Source organism: Elaeis guineensis, chromosome 1 (assembly GCF_000442705.2).
Source record: "Elaeis guineensis isolate ETL-2024a chromosome 1, EG11, whole genome shotgun sequence".
Lineage (NCBI taxonomy): Eukaryota > Viridiplantae > Streptophyta > Magnoliopsida > Arecales > Arecaceae > Elaeis > Elaeis guineensis.
The window spans coordinates 147,626,464-147,649,540 of NC_025993.2; the positions used below are offsets into that span (position 1 = coordinate 147,626,464).

The window sequence follows — 23,077 nt, forward strand, 5'->3', positions numbered from 1 at the left end:
GATTTTGTAGGTCTTCTGCCATCAAGCAATCAGGCGCAATATCTCGGCTTTCGGCTGACTAACTCATTGGAGATTTGCGGCAACTGAGATAATTCAGATTTTTTTAAAAGACACAGAAAATCTATTCATACCATGACAACGTGGTTCAAATAGGAATATCTACAAATATATTATTACAGACTGGTATATAGAATTTTTGATTGCAAAATACACAGGCGTGCCTAGTGAGAGAAATCCCAATGTACCATGTATCATGACGCTAAATTTTCAATCACAATGTACCGCAATCCAAATTAGTTGCTTCAATAAAATGTTGGCTCACCTGTAAGACTGGTCAGTTCAAGCACGTCCTAGTCTTGCATTTATCAAAAGGAGCGTAGAGCTTTTACTTGGAGGTAGGGATAATTAGTAACTACGGTCGACTTCATGCATAGCCATGCATGACTTTGGTGTTCCGCGTGGATTAAGACGGTAGACTATGAGGATTGGACGCGCCTAGGCGTGAAGTTTGGCCATACTGGAATCCCATTTAATTTCAATGTGCAGAAGCATCATTAACAAATGAGAGAAAGAGATAAAATAAAGAGAGACCAGGGACCTGGATGCTTGTGTGTGAAGGTATCCCAAATGCTCGGCCTTCTGCCACCTTCCCTCGCGGCGCCTTCATACTGCATGCATGAAGAGCCCGAACAAATTAACGACCAATGAGAAAATGCACACCTGGAAGTTCTCTCCTTACACATTATATAGATCATTCAGAGAGAAGATGTATGGCTTTTTTGGTAACTGAATCAGGAGTTGATAATTGCTCGCTGAAAGGACCAATTTCATGCAGAGAATTCCATATGGTTTAGAAAGCTAAGACAAAGAGCTTGACCTGGTAAGCCGAGGAGCCGGCGCCGAAGATGAATTCGTCAGGGAAGGCACTCCTATTGAGCTCAGCGCCGCTCTCGCGTGCCAGTGCCCTTTCCTGACGTGACCCGGACATTGCCAAGAGGAATAACGCGAGGAGGAGGAGGGAAGGGGGAGGAGGAGGACGAAGAGCCATTTACCCAGAGCAGGAGCGGAGCTCGAGTCGGATGACGCTCGCTCCAAGGTATACAAGGGGTTTTAAAGTGCACCTTCTGTCTCGTGATTTGTGCTGATGGTCAAAAAAAATTGAAGAGCTTTCAAAGCTGTGCGAAGTGTTCGTGGAAGGAAATCAATCATTTCTCCGGCACGATAGCTACAACCCGAACCCATTGTGGGGGGGACAAAAATGAGTTGGCTAACAGGGATCGCACACCAGAGACGTTTTCTGGTGAACTGGCATTGCATGATTGCACATGTGACATGTCAGATGGAAGATGTATTTGGCGATCCGAGACGTGCGTCGTATTGTCTGGATGTCTATCATCGTCGTGGTTTGGTTGGTGGAATAATGGCCGGTCAAAGTGCACAGTGGTGGAGGAAGAATATAATAAAATGACGAATTGCGAACGCAAAACATGACTTCTGAAGTTCTTATCATCTTGTGTATTGAATTAAAATAAATTAAACAAGGAATGACAACTGCCCCCTTATTAAACCATCCCTCTTTTGGAGCCATAAAACAACTGATTTTTCAATACCTCCTGCTACATAATAATTAAAAAAATTAGAGATTAGGGGCATAAAGGTCACACCGTTCCATTCAATTATTTTTCAATAAATGCCACACTCTCATAGTGGTTTCTAGTACGTAGTGATTTAGTTGGAAGAAGATGATAAGATCGTTGTATTTGATTGCACTTAATGATTCTATATAAAAAATTTATCATTGAGGATGGATATCTTAAGTCATCCCAATATGACGATCTTAAGATAAAATTTTGAAATAATTTTATCTCTTTATCTAATGATTAATTAAGTATTAGCCAAATTCTTATGAGTAGCATATGGAAGACTTAGAAAAGTGTCTTTTCGTGAACAGCCATTCGGAAAGAAGTATCCGCAAGGGATTTAAATTCTCATATTGTTTCCTTCCTTCCCTCTTTTTTTAACCATGGTGATTCCTTGATTTTATAATGTATTTGATTTTTCTATTTTTGCTTTCTTCATATCTTGATCTTATATATATATATATATATATATATATATATATATATATATATATATATATATATATATATATATATATATATATATAATTGAGTCCCTTTTGTTTTCTTGAGCATTAATAGCCATGTAGAAAATAATATTTTCTTGTTTATAGATATGTTTGTATATCAGAGATGTATAGATTTTTTCTGTATATGATCTGAAATATATATATATATATATATATATATATATATATATATATATATATATATATATATATATATAATTGAGTCCCTTTTGTTTTCTTGAGCATTAATAGCCATGTAGAAAATAATATTTTCTTGTTTATAGATATGTTTGTATATCAGAGATGTATAGATTTTTTCTGTATATGATCTGAAATAGATAGATTTTTTTTCTATATCTTTATCTTAGATCTGTCTATTTCCTAAGATGTTTGATTATAAGTTTTTGAGTATAAATTTCTTGGAAGTATGTCTATACATTAGATGTTAGATTCATCTTTATCTTCCTTTACATATGGTAAATTGTATATATTTAGGTTAGCCATATATTCATAGAGGGTAATAAGCCAAAAGATTGGTTGGTCAAGAAGGCTAGTAATACAAAAAAATATAGACTTTGACTTGCTAATTTCCTGTGAGACCTCATTGACTCCTATTACCCCTTCCCTCCAAAAAAAAAAAAAAAAAAAAGAGAGACAAAGAATAGCTTGAAGGAAGAGCAACAGTACCTTAAATCTGTGTACATATCATGTCTTTGTATGATATATAAAGAAATCAAAATATTTTCCCTCTATCCAATGTGAGTTTTTTCTTCTATTCCTTTTTTTGGTGAAATTTTCTTTTCTATTCTTCTAGACAATAGAATAGTAAAAAACCTGTGTACCTAAAGAGAAAATATGTTGTGAATTTATATGGAAGAACTACTTAGAAAATTTTCTAGCTTTCACCTACGTATCATCCTTAATTTATCTTGATATATTTATTACCTATAATTTAGGATTTTTGTTCATTTATTCTTGATTTTTTTGTCAGATCGTTTCTTTCTCGTTTCTCCATTTCTTGAATAGATCTATTTTGAGTAGCTTATCAGATCCTTCTTAGAAATAGTTTTGATGAATATAATTCTTTAAATTGACAATATTGCTGTTACTGCAAGGCTCCGAAGGTGAGATTGTTACTGAACCGAGCTGGAGAGCTGAATGCTAGGTCGGTATGAACCACAGACAAAACCTGCAAAAAAATTTCTAAAATCGTGGGATGCCCTCTAATTTAGGATCCTTCGATGCTTAAGTCAGCTGAGGCCTTGAGAATAGATAGTGAAAATGGAGAAGTCGAAAATAAGAAGTGAGAGTTTGTGAGTGGAGAGAAGTAGAATGAACTCTAAGTGGAGAGAACTCTGATTCTTTAGTGAAAATTTTAGTAGAGTTTTATCTCGGTAGGTTCAGACTTAGTTTGGACTTATCTTCCAGAGAGCACATTGTCTCCTTTTTATAGAGAAAGCTTGCTGAGGTCTTAAAAAAAGTTTATTAGACCGTTAGAGATTTGTTAGGCTGTTAGGCCATTAGAAATCTGTTGGATCGTTAGAGATCTGTTAGGCCGTTTGGTTGTTGTAACAGAATGGTCAGCTGTGAAAAGATCATGGGGTGACTACCCACATGGTAAATAAGCTGGAATACAACTGAAAGACAGTTACAGCTGAGCTAGATGACAGTTGTTAGATAACCATATGTAGATGTGGTGGCACATCGATAACAAATCAATGTGAGATAGCTAACATCAGTAACTATCTGTACTGGACATCATGTCTTTGGTGTTAATAATTAGATTGATTGAAAATTGAAGCAAGATGAAGGAAGATCAGAAGCAAACCGAGGTGAGCATTCTGCTTAGTAGCAGTTCTGGACTAGGCCGATTAGCAGATAGCACTGGAAAAGCAGATCGGTCTTAAGCCGAGGTGAACTGAGGGGATTTTTATCTCAGACAATAATCTACTGCTACGTGTCCAGGTGCTGCTGATGTTGGATAATATATACTAACATATGCCCCCACTTTTCAGATCGAAGTGAAATGACTCACATTGGTATGAAAAGTATTTCAAAGGCTTTACCCAATCTAACTCATCATAATAAATGTTCTGCTCTGATGATAGCTAAAAATATTAATTTTTTTATCATTCAAAGTGACACGCCATCCTTTGAAAACCATCATGTTGTATGAAGTAATGATAGGCACCTGAAAAGCTGCAATTACATAAATGTTAGAGCAGTTGAGCATGGGACATGCGTGCTAGGTGTCGAAATGCCATTAGGGAGGACAGCTTTCATGCAGATCCTGTATACGCAACTACATCAGGGAGAGATGCATCGAAACGGCACTCTGCAAACTCGTTGGATGGCTGACAGGTGGCACTAATCTGACAGTACAATAGTTAATCTGGACTGTTGAACACCTTTATAAATAGGCTTACCCTGCAGATGAAAACCATTGTTGCTATTCTCCTTTTGCTAAAATTCTATTAGATTTTTTTTTCTAAGCGCTTGCATCATCGATGATGAAGAAGAAGGTCCTTTGAAGTTGTCAGAGCCGGAGAAGGAAGAGAAATAGAAGTCCTTCAAAAGCTCCCTCAAGCTCTCTTTCATCTGCTAGGTATCCACCTCTATTTCCATTCCATAGAGTTCGATTTTAGGATTTTGGAGTCTTATCTTTCTTTTTTTAGATAGTTTTCCTTTTCTGTTCCTGTTTCTTTCGAATTCTCTTCTTTTCTTGCTTATTTTTGTGCTTCCTTCTTCAATAGAATGTCCTCCAATAGCAGTATCGAATCGTGTCAGAGTAATCGAATACCTCGATCAACCCAGCCACTACTCGATTTTGAGGTAGAAAGTCCACTTGGAGTAGAGGCTGAGGTTAGCACCTCAGATCGAAATAATCTTGACTCTCCTATAATGGGACTCATGGATTATCTCGAGCCGACTATAGAGCAGTCCACTCTAACCGACATCAACCTTCAGAAACTTAGGGAGAAATACTCCATTCCTGAAGAGTTTCAATTAATAGAATTAGATCGGGATGGTAGGATAACTGAACCTCCAGATGACTGTATCATAATTTATGATGATGTATTTCGGTCTGATCTTCGATTTTCTTTATATCTTTTTTCAGAAATATTTTTGACTTTTATAGAATCCACCCAACTCAGGTTACTCCCAATGCCATTAGGGCCATCACAGTTTTCATTATCTGCTGCAAATTCTCAGCTATAGAAGTTAGGACTTCTCTTTTTAGAGCACTCTTTATCCTAAAGAAATACCTATATGAGAAAGGATGGTAGTATTTTTTACCTCGATCAAAATATAAATTCAGTCATATCTTTTTTTCTATTTACAACTAAAAAAATTACTTTTTCTTTGTTTCTTCTGATGTTCTATTGGATTTCAGCTGCAAATAGCGCACCCCCGAAATCAAATGAAACTCACATAATGAAGTACACCCTACGGATAAGGAGGCTTTTGTAGGACTTCTGGGTATGAAAATACCCAAAATAACCTTACTGGTGATGGAGCCATCTTTGCTGTAAGCCAGCATCAGTCAGGTCTCTCCCCAGGATAAGTTCGATGATAATTCCATAGTTTTAGCACTTTTCATTGATATAATCATTCACTAATTTCTTCCATTTTTATGTGATAGAAATAATGAAGTTCAATATGTAGAGGTTAACGGAGGTCAAGAAAATGAAGACTCAAGCCAATCAGCCTACTGCTACCCCTACATCCAAGAAGGCCAAGGAGGCTGCCCCTCTAAAGTCAGCTTCCTCCCAATCATCATCCAGGGCTATTATCATTGACACTGACACCATGCCGATCTCCGCTGTCCTGTCGAAGCCAGCTCGTCCTACTATCGAGGCTGCTCGACCATCACTTTCTAAGGGATCACAATCAAAGGGGTCTTCTCTGGCACCCCCTCAATCGTCAAACAAGTCAATTCGACCAATCGACCAGCACCTGAAACTATCTGACAATCCACCATCCACCTCAGTGAAAATAATTGACTTGGTGAAGGGCATCACTGATGGAGACACCAAGGTTGACCCGGGACCTCTTTAGCAAGATGATGCCCCAGAGAGATTTTGATATCTGGAGGAGAGATCTCTCTATAGATGAGCTGGCAAACTATGGTTACACCAGCATCATAGATGTAAGTTTTTTTTTTTTTCTTTTTCTCTTTTCTTTTTTTTTTATGTCGGCTTTTATCCAACCTGATCATTTCTTTTTATTCTCTCTTTTTTCACATCAAATTTTCTCTGACCTAATCATTTCTTTTTGCTCTTTTTTGTAGTCCGTCATATACTTCAGACTGATGCATGAGCATATAGGATAGTTTTATGAAAATAAGAAGACCATGGAGGAAGGTCTGAAGGGTGAAAAAGAGGTCAAGAAGGCGGTCGACGAGGCCAAGAGGATAGTAAAAATGAAGGCTGCCAAGGAGAAGAAAATAGCAAAGGGGCTGAAGATAGCTCCAAGAAAAATTGGAATTGATAAAGGACAAGAATAAGCAACTGCTGAATAATCAGCGTCAGCTGAACAAGAAGGATGATCAGCTGGCTGAAAATTAAGACCAGCTATGGAAGAATACTGAGAGAAACTCCAAGCTGAAAAATAAACTGAAGGAGGCTGAGGCTACCATTGCTAAGCAGGAGGGCAATTTGATTTCATACTAATGTCAGCTGGATAAGGATCAAGAGTGAATATCCTGAATTATTAAAGACTATAAGAACTTTGAAGCTTTCCAGGACAAGGTGATCAAAGCCTCAGAGAAAACCTTTGACTATAGCTTCGAAAGTTATCGGAGCTTGATTATCAAGCTAGTTCCTGACCTTGACCTCAGCAAGGTCACAATAGATACAGCTATAGAAGTAGTAGTCGAGGTGATCTCTGATACCACTGCCACTCAACTTCCTGCAATCCCTTCTTTTGAGGCACCTCCAGTCGAAGTCCCAGCCAGTCCGATCGAGGTTACCATCATGAAAACTCTTCCAGAAAAAAAGACTAAGGAAGAAGGTAGCTTGGCTTCTACCAAGGAAGAACTTATCTCGGTCACTCCCAAAGAAGAACCCAGCTCGGTTCCTCCTCTAGTAGGATCTCAGGCTAAGGCTTGACTTGAAATTTTTTTTTCCTTTTCAATTTTTGTATCAGCCTGATGTGGGCTTTTGTAGTTCTTTTCAAATTAATGAAATGAAACTTTTGAAATTCATGCTTGATTCTTTTTTCGATCTCAGATAATTCAATCTGAATTTTACTGATTTTTGAAATATGCACAAGTTATTGAACTTCAGATGTCCGTTGGATGATAGCAAGTATATGCAATTTAACATCGATCGATCAAATAGGTTAAATGACTATTTTTGGCTTGGAGAAATAAATTAATATGATTAACTTTAAGAAGTAATCTTTTGAATTTAAATAAGATCATGTAATCGGAGATAAATCAATCTCTAATAATTCAATGTAAAGATTTCAAGAATACCTTTCATCGAAGTCGGGGTGGTAGATCGAATTTCATCATCCGTAGATTTGTAATCCATGTTGCCTTTCTATAGTCATCATTAAAGAAATCCAATTATAGATCTGAATGATCTTTTCATGGACTTTAACTCATTTCTTTACTTTACTTGATAAGGTTCAATTTGGAGATCGGATTTTTTGAACTACTTGATGGAGTCCAAGCTGAAGATCGGATAATTTGTGATATCTGATGAGGTCCAATCTAAAGATCAGATGTCTCACAATAGATTGTCCTATTTTTATTGGAATCTTTTATGGCCTAGTCATGGCTTTTCCAATCTTGCTCCAAAATTTTTATGACCTTATCGTGACTTTTTCGATCTCATCTCAAAATTTTTATAGTCTTATCGTAGCTTTCTGACATCATCTCAAAATTTTTATGGTCTTATCGTGGCTTTTTCGACCTCTTCTTAGAATTTTTATGACCTTATGGTGACTTTTTTGACCCCATCTCAAAATTTTTATGGCCTTATCATGGCTATTTCGACCTCATCTCAAAATTTTTATGACCTCATCGTGGCTTTTCTGACCTCTTCTCAAAATTTTTATAGCCTTATCATGGCTTTTCTAACCTCATCTTGAAATTTTTATGGTCTTATCGTGGCTTTTCCGACATCATCTCGAAATTTTTATGGCCTTATCATGACTTTTCCGACCTCATCTCAAAATTTTTATGGCCTTATTATGATTTTTCTGACCTCTTCTCATAATTTTTATGGCCTTATCATGACTTTTCTGATCTCATCTCGAAATTTTTATGGTCTTATCGTGACTTTTCTAACCTCATCTCAGAATTTTTATGGCCTTATCATAGCTTTTTCAACCTCATCTCAAAATTTTTATGACCTTATCATTACTTTGCCGACCTCATCTCAAAAGTTTTATGGCCTCATCATGACTTTTCCAACCTCGCTTCGAAATTTTTATGGCCTTATCGGGACTTTTCTGACCTTGCTTCAAAATTTTTATGGCCTCATCAGGACTTTTCTGACCTTGCTTCAAAAATTTTATGGCCTCATCGGGACTTTTCTAACCTCGTTTGGTCGGATTTCACTAATCCAATTTGGATGAAGAGGAATTCTTCAATGAAAACTTTGGCCAAAATATTATCTTTATTGGGATAAAATTTAAATTTTTTATTGACAATACATTCTGAGATTTTCAATATTTCATATCCTCGAGATGATTATACCATCAAGATTTTCAATTCAATAGGCTTCTAGGCGAATTACTTCAATAATCCGATATGGTCCTTCCTAGTTCGGAGTGAGTTTTTTTTGTTTTGTTGGCTTTAAAATTTCAGCTCATCAGAGATCACCTTTATGAAAAATTTTACGCATCATCCAAGAGTTATAATATTGGCTACTCTTTGTTTAGAAGATGCCATGTGGATTTGGGCTCTTTCTCGAATTTCATCAAGTAAATTAAGATCATTTCTCAATCGATTTGAATTGCTTTCAGCTTGAAAATTTTTTATTCTGATCGTAGGAAGATCGATTTTAATAGGTATCACTGCTTCTATCTCAAAGATCAGCTTAAAAGGTGGTTCTCCAGTTGGTATCCGAGGTATAGCTCTATATGTCTAGAGAACATTGTGAAGCTCTTCTACCCAGAGTCCTTTAGTTTCAGTGAACCTTATTTTTAATCTTTGAAGAATGATTCTGTTGGTGACTTCGACTTGTCCATTTGACTGTGGATGTCCAACCAAAATAAATCTGTAATCAATATGGAGCTCGAAATAGAATTCTTTAAACTTCTAATTGTCAAACTACTGTCCATTGTTAGTAATTATGACTCAAGACAAATAAAAATGGTATATAATTGATTTTCATACAAAATCTCTCATATTTTTCTCAGTGATTTGTACTAGGGGCTCAACTTTTACCCACTTAGTGAAATAATCAATAGCTACCATCAAAAATTTTCTTTGTCCTACAGCCATTAGGAAAGGTCTCAGAATATCCATTCTCCATACAGCAAATGGTCAGGGTGCTATAATAGAAATGAGCTCGGATGCAGGCTGATGTTGAATATTGGCATATATTTGATATTGATCACATTTTATTAACAAGATCGATAGAATCTTTTAGAATGGAAGGTCAATAATAATCTTATCTGATTATTTTGCAAGCTAAAGATCTACACCCCAAGTGATCGTCACAGATTTCTTCATGAACTTCTCGAAGAGCATAATCAGCTTCTGAAGGTCTTAGATATTGGAGCAGTGGGGAAGAATATGATCTCTTGTATAATTGGTTGTCTAAAACAACATACATGGGGCTTGTCTTTTAATCTTCCTTACTTCAACTGGGTTAGTTGGCAAAGCTCCTTTGATAAGATATTTCATCAATGGATCAATCCAATTTAGCTCATGATCAATTTGGACAATAAATAAGATCTCAATACTAGACTTTTCAAGAATGTCAGTGGAAGTATTTGAATTGAGTTTGGAGAAATCCGATGTGGCTAGATGAGATAGAGCATCAGCTCAAAAAGTTTCTGACCTGGGTATCTATATGACTTCTAGGTCTTCAAAATTTTTCGATAATTCTTTCATATTATACAAATATTAAGATACAATAATATTTTTAGCTTTAAATTGATCTCATACCTGATCGATGACAAACTGAAAATCAGTGAAGATCTTGAGCTTTTTAATATTGAGCTCTTTAGCCATCTCAAGTCCTGCAAATAATGCTTCATATTCTACTCTATTATTTGAGATATCGAAATTGAATCTCAGAGCATGTTTAGTAATAACATATTCTGAGTTTGCTAGAATCAAACCAGCTTCATTTTTTTTAGAATTAGAGGCTCCATCAATATGCAATATCTAGAAAAAATCTGAATTGACATTTTCAAAGCTTTCTAAGATAGGTTTCTCATAAAAAATAGAGCATTCAATAATAAAATCAGCTAGCACTTGAGCTTTTTAATGAAGATCGAGGGTGGTAATAAATATCAAACTCACTTAATTCAATAGCCCATTTGACAATTCGATCTGAAGTATCAAACCACTACAGAATAGACTTCAAAGGTTGATCAATCAAAATCATGATAGAATGAGCTTGAAAATAAGATCAGAGCCATCTTGCTAATATAATAAGAGTATAGATCATCTTTTCAATTTTGAAATATCGAGTTTCAACATCTCTAAGCAGTTTACTTATATAATAAATTGGTCTCTGTATTGCTGCATCACTTTAGACCAAAATCGAACTGACAGCGTTAGTTGAAATAGATAAATATATGAATAACTCCTCATATTCCATTAGCTTTGATAATAATGGGGTGGATCCAATGTACTTCTTGAGGTCATCAAAGGTAGCTCAGCATTCATCTGATCAAGTGAAATCTTTAACATGCCTGAGAATCTTAAAGAAAGGGAGATATTTTTTAGCTATTCTAAAGATAAATTGATTGAGAGAAGCAACTCACCTGTGAGCTGTTGAATTTTTTTAACAGAGCTCGGATGCTTCATCTCGAGTAGAGCTCAAATTTTTTTAAGATCAACTTCGATTCCTCATAGAGTTATAAAAGAACTTAAAAAATTTTCGAAGTTGCTTCGAAAGCATATTTATTGGGGTTGAGCTTCATTTGATATCTATGAAGTTCACCAAAAGCTTCCTTTAGATCGGTAATGTGCCGATCTACTTCAATACTTTTTACCAGCATATCATTAATATAGACCTTCATATTGTGATCAATTTATTGCTTAAAGATCTTGTTCACCAAGCGTTGGTATATAGCATTTGCATTTTTAAGACCAAAAAGAATTATTTTATAACAATACAAACTTCATTCAGTGAAAATGACTGTATTTTCTTCATCCTCAGGTACTATTCTGATCTGATTGTATCCAGAGAAAGCATCCATAAAACTTAGCAATTTGTGTTTTGAAGTAGCATCAACGAGTTGATCAATCTTTGAAAGAGAAAAATTATTTTTTGGATAAGCTTTGTTGAAGTCAGTATAATCAATACAGATCCTCCACTTTCTATTGGCTTTCTTAACCATAACAATATTTGTGATCTACTTCAGATACAATGCTTCTCTGATGAATTTGACTTTCAAGAGCTTGTCAACTTCTTCATCTATTACTTTCTACCTTTCTGGAGTAAAGCTTCTTTTCTTTTGTTGCACCAGCTTATATTTTGGATCAACATTGAGCTTGTGCACAATGACATCAGCTGAGATTCTAGGCATGTCGGAGGCTGACCAAGCAAAGATATTGGCATTTATCTGAAGAAAAGATATCAGCTTTTTTCTTAAATTTGGCTCTAGTAAAGATCCGATATAAACTACTATTTTCGGATCATCACCCAAAGGAATAGTGATGAGCTTCTCGACTGATTCTCCTCGGCTTTTCTCAATGTTGGATTTTATTTTTCTGATCAGGTACTTCAATTGGTAAGGCTTCCACAGGCTTTTTCATTCTTGTTGCTATCAAGAAGCACTACTTAACGAGTGTTCGGTCTCCTCATATTTCTTTGAGTCCATACTTAGTGGAGAATCGGACTAATAGGTGGTAAGTAGAAACTATAGCTTTGAGAGCATTGAGCTCAGGTTGGCCAAGAATTGTATTATAAGCTGAGGGTACTTTAACAACCAAGAAGGTGAGTCTTATAGTTCACTGGCATGGTTCTGTATCTATAGTGATTGGCAAAATAATTTCTCCTTCTACAGATATGAAATTTTTAAAAAAGCCAATCAAAGGGGTGCCGACCTACTTCAGCTAACTTGCCAAATTTATTTTTTAAAAAGTATTATAGAATAATACGTTAGTAGAGCTTCCATTATCTACTAATATTTATTTTACATCATATTTTGCTATTATTATAGAAACAATAACAATATCATTATGAGAAGTTTGAACTTCTTTGACATCATTATCAGAAAAAGAAATAATATTGTCTATGTGCTAATGTTTTGGAAAACTCCCAGCCACTTCAGTGCTTCTGCAGTTCCACCGAGATTAAAAATCATGTTGATAACTCCAGCGGTTGGTCTGTTGAGATCATTCTCATTATCTAACTTTTACCGTTGATCAATAGTTTGGTTGGCTCAATCTCGAACATACTAGCGAAGTTGACCTTGGCGTATCAGTGCCTTAATTTCATCCTTCAATTGTCAGCACTCCTCAGTGTCGTGGCCATAGTCTCGATGGTAATGGTAGTACTTTCTTTTATCTTTTTATTCTGATGGGACTCTCAAAGAATTAGATCAATGAAGATATCCCTAGTTCTCGATCTCCATCAATATCTAAGCTTGAGGGGTGGATAGCGAAATGTAAGAATCAAATCGTCGAGGTAGACTTCTAGACCTCGGATTCTTTCGAGGTCGATCAGTGTTGTTCTGTTAATTTTTGCGATCTTCTTTTCAAGGTCGCTTTTTTTTTTACCTTCTTCTTTTTTCGTCTGATGGAGTATGCTTTCTTCTTCTTTAGCCTATGCATACACCCGTGTCTGGACTAGCATTTGCTCATAATTATCCGAGTAATTCTTGTTGAGGGAGAAGATCAAGCGATTGCTCCTGAGACTTTGTTTCAAAGCTGCCATAGCAATGGATTCATTGAAGTTTTTGACTTTCAGAGTAGCTGCATTAAAGCATACAGCATAATTCCATAGAGATTCATCTTCCTACTGCTTCACAGTAAAAAGACTATTAGTATTTTTCAAATGAACCCCGTTATTGCCAAAGTGACGAACAGTTTGGCTAACTATTCAAAAAAGGAAATAGATCCTGGTTGAAGGTTAGAAAATTAGATTCTTACAGATTTTTTGAAGGTGATGGAGAAGGTAATACATAGTAGGGCATTAGACACCCCTTGCAACCTCATGATAGCTCTAAAATCTTTTAAATGATCTAAAGGATCAGTGGAGCTATCGAATGACTCCACAGCAGGCTTTTTGAACTGAATAGGAATCGGTTCATCAAAGATTTATCGATAGAAGGGAGATTGCAAGCTGAAATCTCTCCCACCCTTATTGTCAATCTGAATTTTCATTAGCTTCTTCTTAAGATCTTAGATCTTTTGTCCTAGATCTTCTTCCAAATTCATCTTTCTACTTGGAGCAGATGATTTTGTCCTCTAAGATTGATCCATGAGATCCAGAGCATGATTGTGAGAAGAATTTTGAGGAACTGATTACTGGGAGTGATGAGATTGAACAATTTGAGGAGTGACCTCCCGTTGCTGCTGTTCAGTGGTATACTGAAGCTGTTGTACCACAATAGAGAGGATTTGAACTTGCTGAACTAGAAAGTTGAATTATTGAGGATCAATAGCAACTGATGGTTGGATGACTTTCTGAGCATCTCCAGGAGAGGATGAGGTAGATGGAGGATGAATCGGTGTTTTCTTATTCTCTATTTTCGACTAAAAATTTTCAAAATATCCTTCTCCTAGCACCAATCTGTTGCTGCGAGGCTCCGAAGGTGAGATTGATGCTAAACTGAGTTGGAGAGCTGAACGCTGGGTCGATATGAATCACAAATAAAAATTGCAAAAGAAGTCCTAAAATTATGGGGTGCCCTTTGGTTTAGGACCTTCCGATGCTTAAGTCAATCGGAGTCTTGAGAATAGATAGTGAAAATAGAGAAATAGAAAATAAAAAGCGAGAGTTTGTGAGTGGAGAGAAGTAGAATAAACTCAAAGATGAGAGAACTCTAATTTCTCAATAAAAATTTTAGCAGAATTTTATTTTTGTGAGCTCAAACTTAGTTTGAACTTACCTTTCGGAGAGCACCTTATCTCCTTTTTATAGAGAGAGCTTGCTTAAGCCTTAAGAAAAATTTGTTAGGCTATTAGAGATTTGTTAGTCTGTTAGACTGTTAGAGATCTGTTAGGTCATTGGAAATCTGTTAGACTGTTTGGTTGTTATAACAGAATGATCAGCTGTGAAGAAATCGTAAGGCGGTTGCCCATGTGGCAAATAAGCTGGAAAAAAGTTAAGCTGAGCTGAATGACAGCTGTCAGATAACCGTACGTAGATGTGATGGCATATCAGTAACAAACTAATGTGGGATAGCTGATATCAGTAACTATCTAAACTGAACATCATGTCTTTGATGTCGATAATCAGATCGACTGAAAATCGAAGCAAGATGAAGGAAGATCGGAAGCAAACCGAGATGAGCGTTCCACTTAGTAGCAGTTCTGGACTAAGCTGATTAGCAGATAGCACTGAAGAAGCAGATCGGTCTTGAGCCGAGGTAAACTGGGAGGACTTTTATCTCAGATAACAATCTATTACCACGTGTCCAGATGATATTGAGGTCGGATAATATACACCAACAATTACAGTCAAATTTAAGATTTTTTTTGGATCGAATCTTATCATTGTTTGTTTTCCTCCTACTTTGGACAATATGTTGCACATGTGATTTAGTTTGAGTGTGGAAAGATGCCCCAACACCCAAATGTTGGATCATCATGAAATTGTAGATGGAAAAGTGATGGTTATCATAGTGAGTCCTATGCTATCATGGGTGCCTTGTATATCTTTTGATTGGTTCCCTTATCTACGTTTTGTGTCTTGATGACCTATAAAAAGGTATATAACATCATGATAAAGATATAGGCACTTCAATACGGAGTCTTGTGATTGAGCACATACGCCTAAGATGTATGTTGTTTAATTAGGTGGGCGGTTAGTTAGTTGTCCAGACATACATATTTTCATCTTTTGAAAAACATAAATGGTTTGAAGATGGGTAATTGAATATTTCAAAGTTTTTCTTTGTTATATATAGCATCATTGAAGCATCTCTTAGACAGAGATAAGGCCGGGCACTTCTTCGATGAGGTTGATGAAGGATAAGAGGAGGAGAAGAAGAGAAAGGAGTTAAAGGAGGGGATTAAGGAAGGGAGAGAATAGTAGGGATGCTAGGTGTGTATGAGAGGTGGAAGGAGATAATTTTATTTTTTATAAAATACAAATGGCTATTAATATTTTAATTTAATCAAAATTAAGTACAAAATTTTCAAATATTGTATAATAAATATAAATTTGAGAAAAATTTTTATAATTTATTCGTTAGAGAATTATCAACTTCTCATCGTCAATAACCCTCATCCTCTGCTTCCTGGATAGTTTACTGATGGAATGGACCAGCGGGGTGGGGAAAAGTACACCAATGCCGTACCTTATGATAAGAAAAGTTCCTTCACCATTGCAATTTCACATGCTACATGAAATTGATGTAGTTTGCACGAATTTGTGCAATTCATGGGATCAGCACCTACATGGAAGGCTGTAGTATAACTAGCTAATCATCCTACGATGAATGACGTTTTGGGCTCAAAGTATTTTCAAAAGTTTAAAACTCTATGGATATGATTTCATCTTTTTTTCTTGGTAAGAGTATCATGTCAGCGTTCCTTTCCACTTGGAAGAGATTAGGATCCTATTACATTTCTAGAGATAGGATGTAAATATTGTGATCTATTTAGAGGTGAAAGTGGTATGGATAATATCTATCTAGATCTGATTTCATATCTGAGTTAATGCAGATATAAATAGAAATCTGATGATTCGACTAACATTCATATCCATAACATATCTATTGCTGCCAAAATTTGATCCGGTTAGGACCATCTAGAGGACATTATTTGATCCACGGTGATAAAATATGATCTACCTTGGAGTCGCGGATCTGCACACCAAAAGAATAAAAAAGCTCATCGAATTGGCTCTGACCGAGCCCTACGATATTTAAGTCAGATCAAACGTTGGAAGAATAGGAATAAAAAGAATATAATAAAGCATTATAATATACAATATTATCCTATTCTGATCGGCTCATTTGGACCTTTTCATAATCTGATGAGGTCGACTTATTCGGCATTCAGATGATGTCGACTTACTTGGTCTTCTTACTCGACTTTCTGATAAGATCGGCTTACTCGACTTTTTGATGAGGTTGACTTACTCGACCTTCTTACTCAATCTTGTCAGTCTTCTTGGCCTTGTCCTCAGCCTTCCTTCTCAGATTTCCTCGGCCTTTCTTCTCAGCCTTGTCAACCTTCTCGAAGAAATTTTTTGATGAGGTTAACTTACTCGACCATTTTACTCGATCTTGTCAGCCTTCTTGGCCTTGTCCTCGGCCTTCCTTCTTGGATTTCCTCCTCAGCTTTCTATCTTGATCTTGTCAGCCTTCTCGAATTTCTTTCTCAACCTTGTCAGCCTTCTTGAATTTTTTCGTTGATCTTTCTTCTCGATCTTGTCAGTCTTCTCGAATTTTCTCATCAGCTTCGTCAGCCTTCTCGAATTTTCTTCTCGGCCTTCCTTCTCAGATTTCCTCCTCGACCTTCTCTTTGACCTTATCAGCCTTCTTGGATTTTTTTTTCGACCTTGTCAACCTTCTCAAATTTTCTCCTCGATCTTCTTTCTTGACTTTATTAGTCTTTTCAGATTTTCTTCTCAATCTTGTCAGCCTTCTTGGATTTTTTCCTCGATCTTCATTCTTGGATTTTCTCCTCGACCTTCCTCCTTGGTCTTGTCAATCTTCTCAAATTTCTTTCTCAATCTTGCTTCTCGAATTTCCTCCTTGGCCTTCCTCCTCAGTCTTGTTAACTTTCTTGAATTTCTTCCTCGACCTTCCTTCTCAACTTTGTCAACCTTCTTGAATTTTCTTCTCAATCTTATCAACCTTCTTGAATTTTTTCCTCGACCTTCTTTCTCGGCTTTGTCAGCCTCCTTGAATTTTTGATGACCTATGGATCTACACTAAGAAAAGAAAAGAATATGATAGATGAGGGCTTATGAGTCTCTCACCATAAAAGCTTTGAGTTATGGGAGTCTTTCTCCTTTAAAATCTCCCTCCTTTGGAGTCCCTTGGCCATATTTATATAAGTGTGGAGGAAGGATCTGTCGTAGAAATCAAGGATTGAGACATAACTTTCTCCTTATGAGCAATCAATTCTTTTCTTTATTTTGGATTAAATCTATCATAATAATCCTTTCATTTCTAGGTTTCTCTTAGTAGCAAAGGTGTAATTATTCAGAATTCAAATCTTTATAAAATTACTTGTCACTTGTCAATCAATGATAGGAAGATGATTTATATGCTATATCATATGCCCCCCACTTTCAAGTTCAAAGCAATTTCACTGCTTTGGATGAAGGAAGTAGTCAATAAAAAGTCAAGATATCCAAAATATTTAGAGTAGATCAAAAGTCGAAGTATTTGAAGAATATCCAAAGTAGATCAAAAGTCAAAATATCTGAAATAAATTGAAATTCGAAATATCTGAAGTAGATCAAAAGTCAAAGTATCTAAAGTCAAAATATCTGAATTAGATCATAAGTCAAAGTATTCGAAGAATATCCAAACTAGATTGGAAATCAAAATATCTGAAGATGATCATAAGTTGAACTTTGGTAGAAAATCTTGCTAAGTTAATGTCATCATTATTTTTGACCCGCTATGTGGCCATGTGGGGTCTTCGAAAGGTTAGCCCCTTTATAATCGATTGGCTAGAGCCAGAGTTAAAGCTCATACCTTTCATTAGGTCGAGTCTCATTCGACCAAATTGAATCATCTTGAGCTGGAGTTCATATATTTCATTAGGTCGGTGTTCAGCCAACCAAGTTGAATTATCCGAATTGAAGCTCGTATTTGTCATAGGTCGGTTCTTGTCTGACCAAGTCGAATAGCGATTCATAGAGATCTTTCTTAATTGATCGAGATCGACTTCAGGTTTTATAGCTCAATGTGATTCGGGGCAGATCTTTTATTGCTTTACATCAAATGTCATTTTAGTATTAGGAAGACACAAAGAGAATGGAACATATGTCAAAAATTAGAGGGCTAAAGATTCAACCATCCTTTCTGGCATGCCAAACTATTGCTGCCAAGTTCGATCCAGTTAGGACCATCTGGAGGGCGTTGTTTAATCCATGATGGTGAAATACGATCTATCTTGGAGTCACGAATCTGTATACCAAAATTAAGAATAAAAAAGCTTACCAGATTGGGTCCGACCAAACCCTCCGATGCTTAAGTTAGATCGGACGTTGGAAGAATAGGAATAAAGAGAATATAATAAAGTATTATAAAATATAATATTATCTATTCTGGTCAGCTCATTTGGGTTGTTTTAGAATCTGATGAGGTCGACTTGCTCAGCTTTCGGATGAGGTCGACTTACTAGGCCTTCTTACTCAATTTTTTGATTTGCTTACTCGATTTTCTGATGAGGTTGACTTTTTCGACCTTCTTATCCGATCTTGTCAGTCTTTTTGGCCTTATCTTTCACCTTGCTTTTTAGATTTTCTCCTCGGTCTTGTTAACCTTCTCAGATTTCTTCCTCGATCTTGTTAGCCTTCTTGAATTTTTTTTTTCGACCTTTCTTCTCGACCTCGTTAGCCTTTTCGAATTTTCTCCTCAACCTCATCAGTCTTCTCGAATTTTCTCCTCAACCTTCCTTCTCGAATTTTCTCCTCAACATTCCTTCTCAAATTTTCTCGTCGACCTTCCTCCTCAGTCTGGTCAGTCTTCTTGGATTTCTTCCTTGCCTTTGTCAACCTTCTTGAATTTTCTCCTTAGCCTTCTTTCTCAACCTTGTTAGCCTTCTCAAATTTTTTGCTCAATCTTATTAGCCTTCCCTGATTTCCCCCTCAGCCTTCTTTTCAAATTTCCTCCTCGATCTTGTTAGCCTTCTTGGATTTCTTCCTCAGCCTTGCTTTGCGAATTTCCTCCTCGACCTTCCTCCTCGACCTTGTCATCCTTCTTGGATTTCTTCTTCGGCCTTGTCAGTGTTAGAATTTTAGCACCTCGAATTCGATCTTCAGGAGAAAAATCTAGATACAGAGAAGTCCAGCTCAAACAGCATGTCACGAGAAGCTCAGAGACGTGATTTTTTGGTGGGGCCCACAGTGTGTGATCTAACAGGGCCCACAGGCTAGTCCAGGCATGAGACGAGTAGCCCGGTGCACACGGGGGCCGCCTAGAACGAGCGCATGGCCTAGGCGAGTGTGGGGCCCATGCGGTGCCAAGCGGTGTAGCCCCGCTCGCTGAGGTTGGTGCGGTCCATGATGGACCATATGGGATTTCGCGATCCATATATCCACCATAGATCGAGGCGGTCTACATGCAAAAAGTCACAGTCTACAGCCCTTTTTGCATGATCGGATGGCCACGATGTGATCCAACGGTGATTTTTCATGATCCAATAGTATGAGGGTGTGATCGGGAGATGTTTTGCGTGATCCAATGGCCAGGGAGCATTACGGTGAAGGTCCTGGCTGAAAAAGGTAGTGGAGTCCTTTTGAAGCCCTGTTTCCCATCTAGAGTGGTTTTTGGATCTATAAAAAGGCCCTGACGGCCTGAGAGATTAATGTAGCAGGCATCAGGTAGCAATAACCAGAGGCAACGGCCTTAGCATCAGGAAGCGTCTAGGGATTTAAGGGGACTCTGGAATGGCAGGCCTGAGTTTTCTTGAGCTTTTTGTGAGAGCTATTATAAGGGCTAAGAGGTGAGAGCTTCTAATTGAAAGAGAAAAATTTATAAGAGTTGAGTGTGTGGTCTCCCCTTGTAATTATTTTTTTTCATAATGAAGTCTTTGCATGTCCCGTGAAGGTACATCTTGATCTAATCTACGTATTTGATTGTGTCTTATTTTTATTTTTTCTTTTTTCTACTACAGCAATTGGTATCAGATCCCCTAATAGTCAGCCTTCTCGATTTTCTTCTCTAATTTTCTTCTCGATCTTGTCAGCCTTCTTAGATTTTCTCTTCAGCTTTCCTTTTCGGCTTTGTCAGCCACCTCAAATTTTTGATGACCTATAGACCTGCACTAAGAAAAAAAAAAGAATATGATAGATGAGGGCTTATGAGCCTCTCACCATGAAAGCTTTGAGTTGTGGGAGTCTTTTTCCTTTAAAGTCTCCCTCCTTTGGGATCATTTGGCCATGCCCTTCTTTTTTTCCCTGGTCAACTCCCAATAAAAGTCAAAAGCAAACAAATCATCCCCTCAAGCTACGTGTCATCCCAGCTAGCATGAGACTATGCCATTCATCGATCCTAAAATATCAGACCCCATCAACGGTCAGATGTCAATTACCTGTATTCTAGTCATGTTCCAACTTTGCTTTTGGCATGGGAAGGATAGCTACTACCGAAAATCCTCTCACTTTGCTAATAGGCTGAGTGAGGGCCTCATTGACCCCCTTGTCCCAAAGATCAAGTCTCAATCCACTGACTCGTGACTCTCCCTCACTTTTTCCAAAGCCCACGACATCTCCCTATACTCCCTCATCCTCCGACGCATCCCCCCTCGGTCTCCTCCACTTCCCCCATCATTCTCCCCACCACTGCTCCTATCTCTGCCAGCCCCTCACCCCATTCTCCTCTACTACTGTGCCCAGCTGCTAGCACCGACCGCACCATCGAGGGCACCTTCCACCCCAGATAGGTCTGCCTCATTGTTGAAGATCTTGTCACCAATGGCACCTCCATCCTCAAGACCGCCACCCCACTTTGTACTGAGGGCCTCAAGGTGCACGACATCATCGACCGTGAGTCTACTTGCCCCACATTCGAATGAAGCGACTTGGGACCCAGTGGGAGATGGATGGCCCGATCGAATGAAGCGACTTTGGAGGACACTGTGGAAAAAAAATTAAAAAATTGAGAGGGTCCCAATCGCTCTCCACTAGTCGGCGGCGAAGTTGGGCCATGGCATAGCTGACCTCCTCCACCTCCTCATCCACTGCACCCATGCCTGCAACCGTATTGCTCCAATTGTCATGATGTTGGCCTTCCAGGTGGCGATCCATCAAGGGTCCACTCACCCCATGTGGGTTCCTCCGATGCCTCTCCCCCTCTGAGCCTCCGTCATGATGGAAGCACTGCCTTTCTAACTAAGAAGGCCCCCACTCTGCACCACCACTGACGGCATCTCCCGACCTATGACCCGATCTCCCTCGGTCGCTCCAACATCGCTTCCAACCAATCCGACTTCGAATCCCCCTCCTCCTCTGCCTCCACCGCTGCCGTCAACCAAAGCCTCTCCTCCATCCTAAACAACCCCCACGTCGGCAGCTCCGATGTCTCCTGGATCCTCTGGTGGCCCTCCCTCCCTGACATCTCCTACGCCGACTTCCAGCCCTATCTCTCTGTGATCTTTGAGTCCTACTCCCACTTTGAGGATGTCCGCAATTACAATTCTAAGGAGTCCTTCTTTTCTAATGGTTTTATATTAAAACTTCTTGACACATGGCATTCTAGGACGTTAACCTACACTACAAGAAAAAAAGTTTTTCACGATGTTAAAAAATTGAAATGTCCCAAAAACATAAATTATTTGATGATGTTATGAAACATCGCTGATGAGATAGATTATTTACGATGTTTGGATAAACATCGTGAATTGTAACATCTTTGTATGATGTTTGAAGCTAAAACGTCATGTTTTGATTAATTTTTTTATTTAATTTTTTATCTAATTTTTTTATCTAATTTTTTATCTATTTTTTGTCTAATTTTTTATACCTGCTTTGCATTCAGAATTTTTTTTTTGTTTTGCCCATCGTTAACCCCAGTCCCAAATTAATTAAACATCCCAATATTTCTCTTTTTTTTTTTTTTGCTGCCATTCACCCAGCTGGCGCACGTCCTAAATATTTTCCAAATATTTCTCATTTTCAAAACTAGCCCTAAAATAATTTCCCCTCCCTCCTCTTCCCGATCGATCCAGTAGCCTCCGCCTCTTCCCCTCCCCAATGCATGCCGCGGCCGGGCCGGCCCTCTCCTCCGACGAGTGCCTCCCTCCCTCCTCTTCCCCTCCTCGAGCAATCTCTGCATGTTGTTCCCCTATTTATCGTTCTCTCTGCACCATCTCCTCTGACGAGCACCTCCCTCCCTCTGAGCAATCTTTGCACGCCATTCCCCTATTCGTCATTCTCTCTGCACCCTCGCCTCTGACGAGCACAGTTCCCCTCCTCGACGACCTCTCTGTCGGTCGGCCGCATACTCTCCTCGCTGCACGCCATTCGCCTCCTCTCTGCATGAACCGTCAAAGAGTCCCACCGTCGATCGCCGCCTCTCCATTTATCATCGGGTCATATCCATCCGCCGTCTTCCTATTTCCATCCGCCTCTCCGATTTTCCATCCGTCATCTTCCGAAAGGTATCATAGACAAGCGTACAGAGTTCATTCTTTCTTTCATTTATGCAATGAAATATTTATCGTTTGATTCGATATAAGAAAGTAATTAAAGGCAAGGGGTCGGTTCCTGACCATTCTACCAAAGAATTTGTAACTCTATTTGTAGTGTCTTTATGACAAGCCACGTCAGGCCTTCGATACCTATAAATTACTGCATACGAAAATGAAGGTTGCTACTAATTTGTTGGCTAGCTGGTACAATGAATGTGTGGGTCTCGTAGCTGAGTGCTCCCTTTCATTCTGAGTTTTTTTTTTTT

General features: G+C 38.0%; 1 protein-coding gene across 1 annotated transcript in view; it reads right to left on the minus strand.

Moving 5' to 3' along the window:
* The window catches only part of LOC105061291 (beta-glucosidase 12-like), a 39,398-nt gene extending 38,272 nt beyond the window's left edge, over positions 1 to 1,126 (minus strand). Inside the window, exons 1-2 of the mRNA XM_073243322.1 lie at positions 878 to 1,126; positions 599 to 668 (exon numbers count right to left, since the gene is read on the minus strand). Coding sequence (XP_073099423.1) covers positions 599 to 668; positions 878 to 1,048 — 241 coding nt within the window. The 5' untranslated portion in view covers positions 1,049 to 1,126. The remainder of the gene's footprint in view (positions 1 to 598; positions 669 to 877) is intronic.
* Positions 1,127 to 23,077: the final 21,951 nt, after the last annotated feature.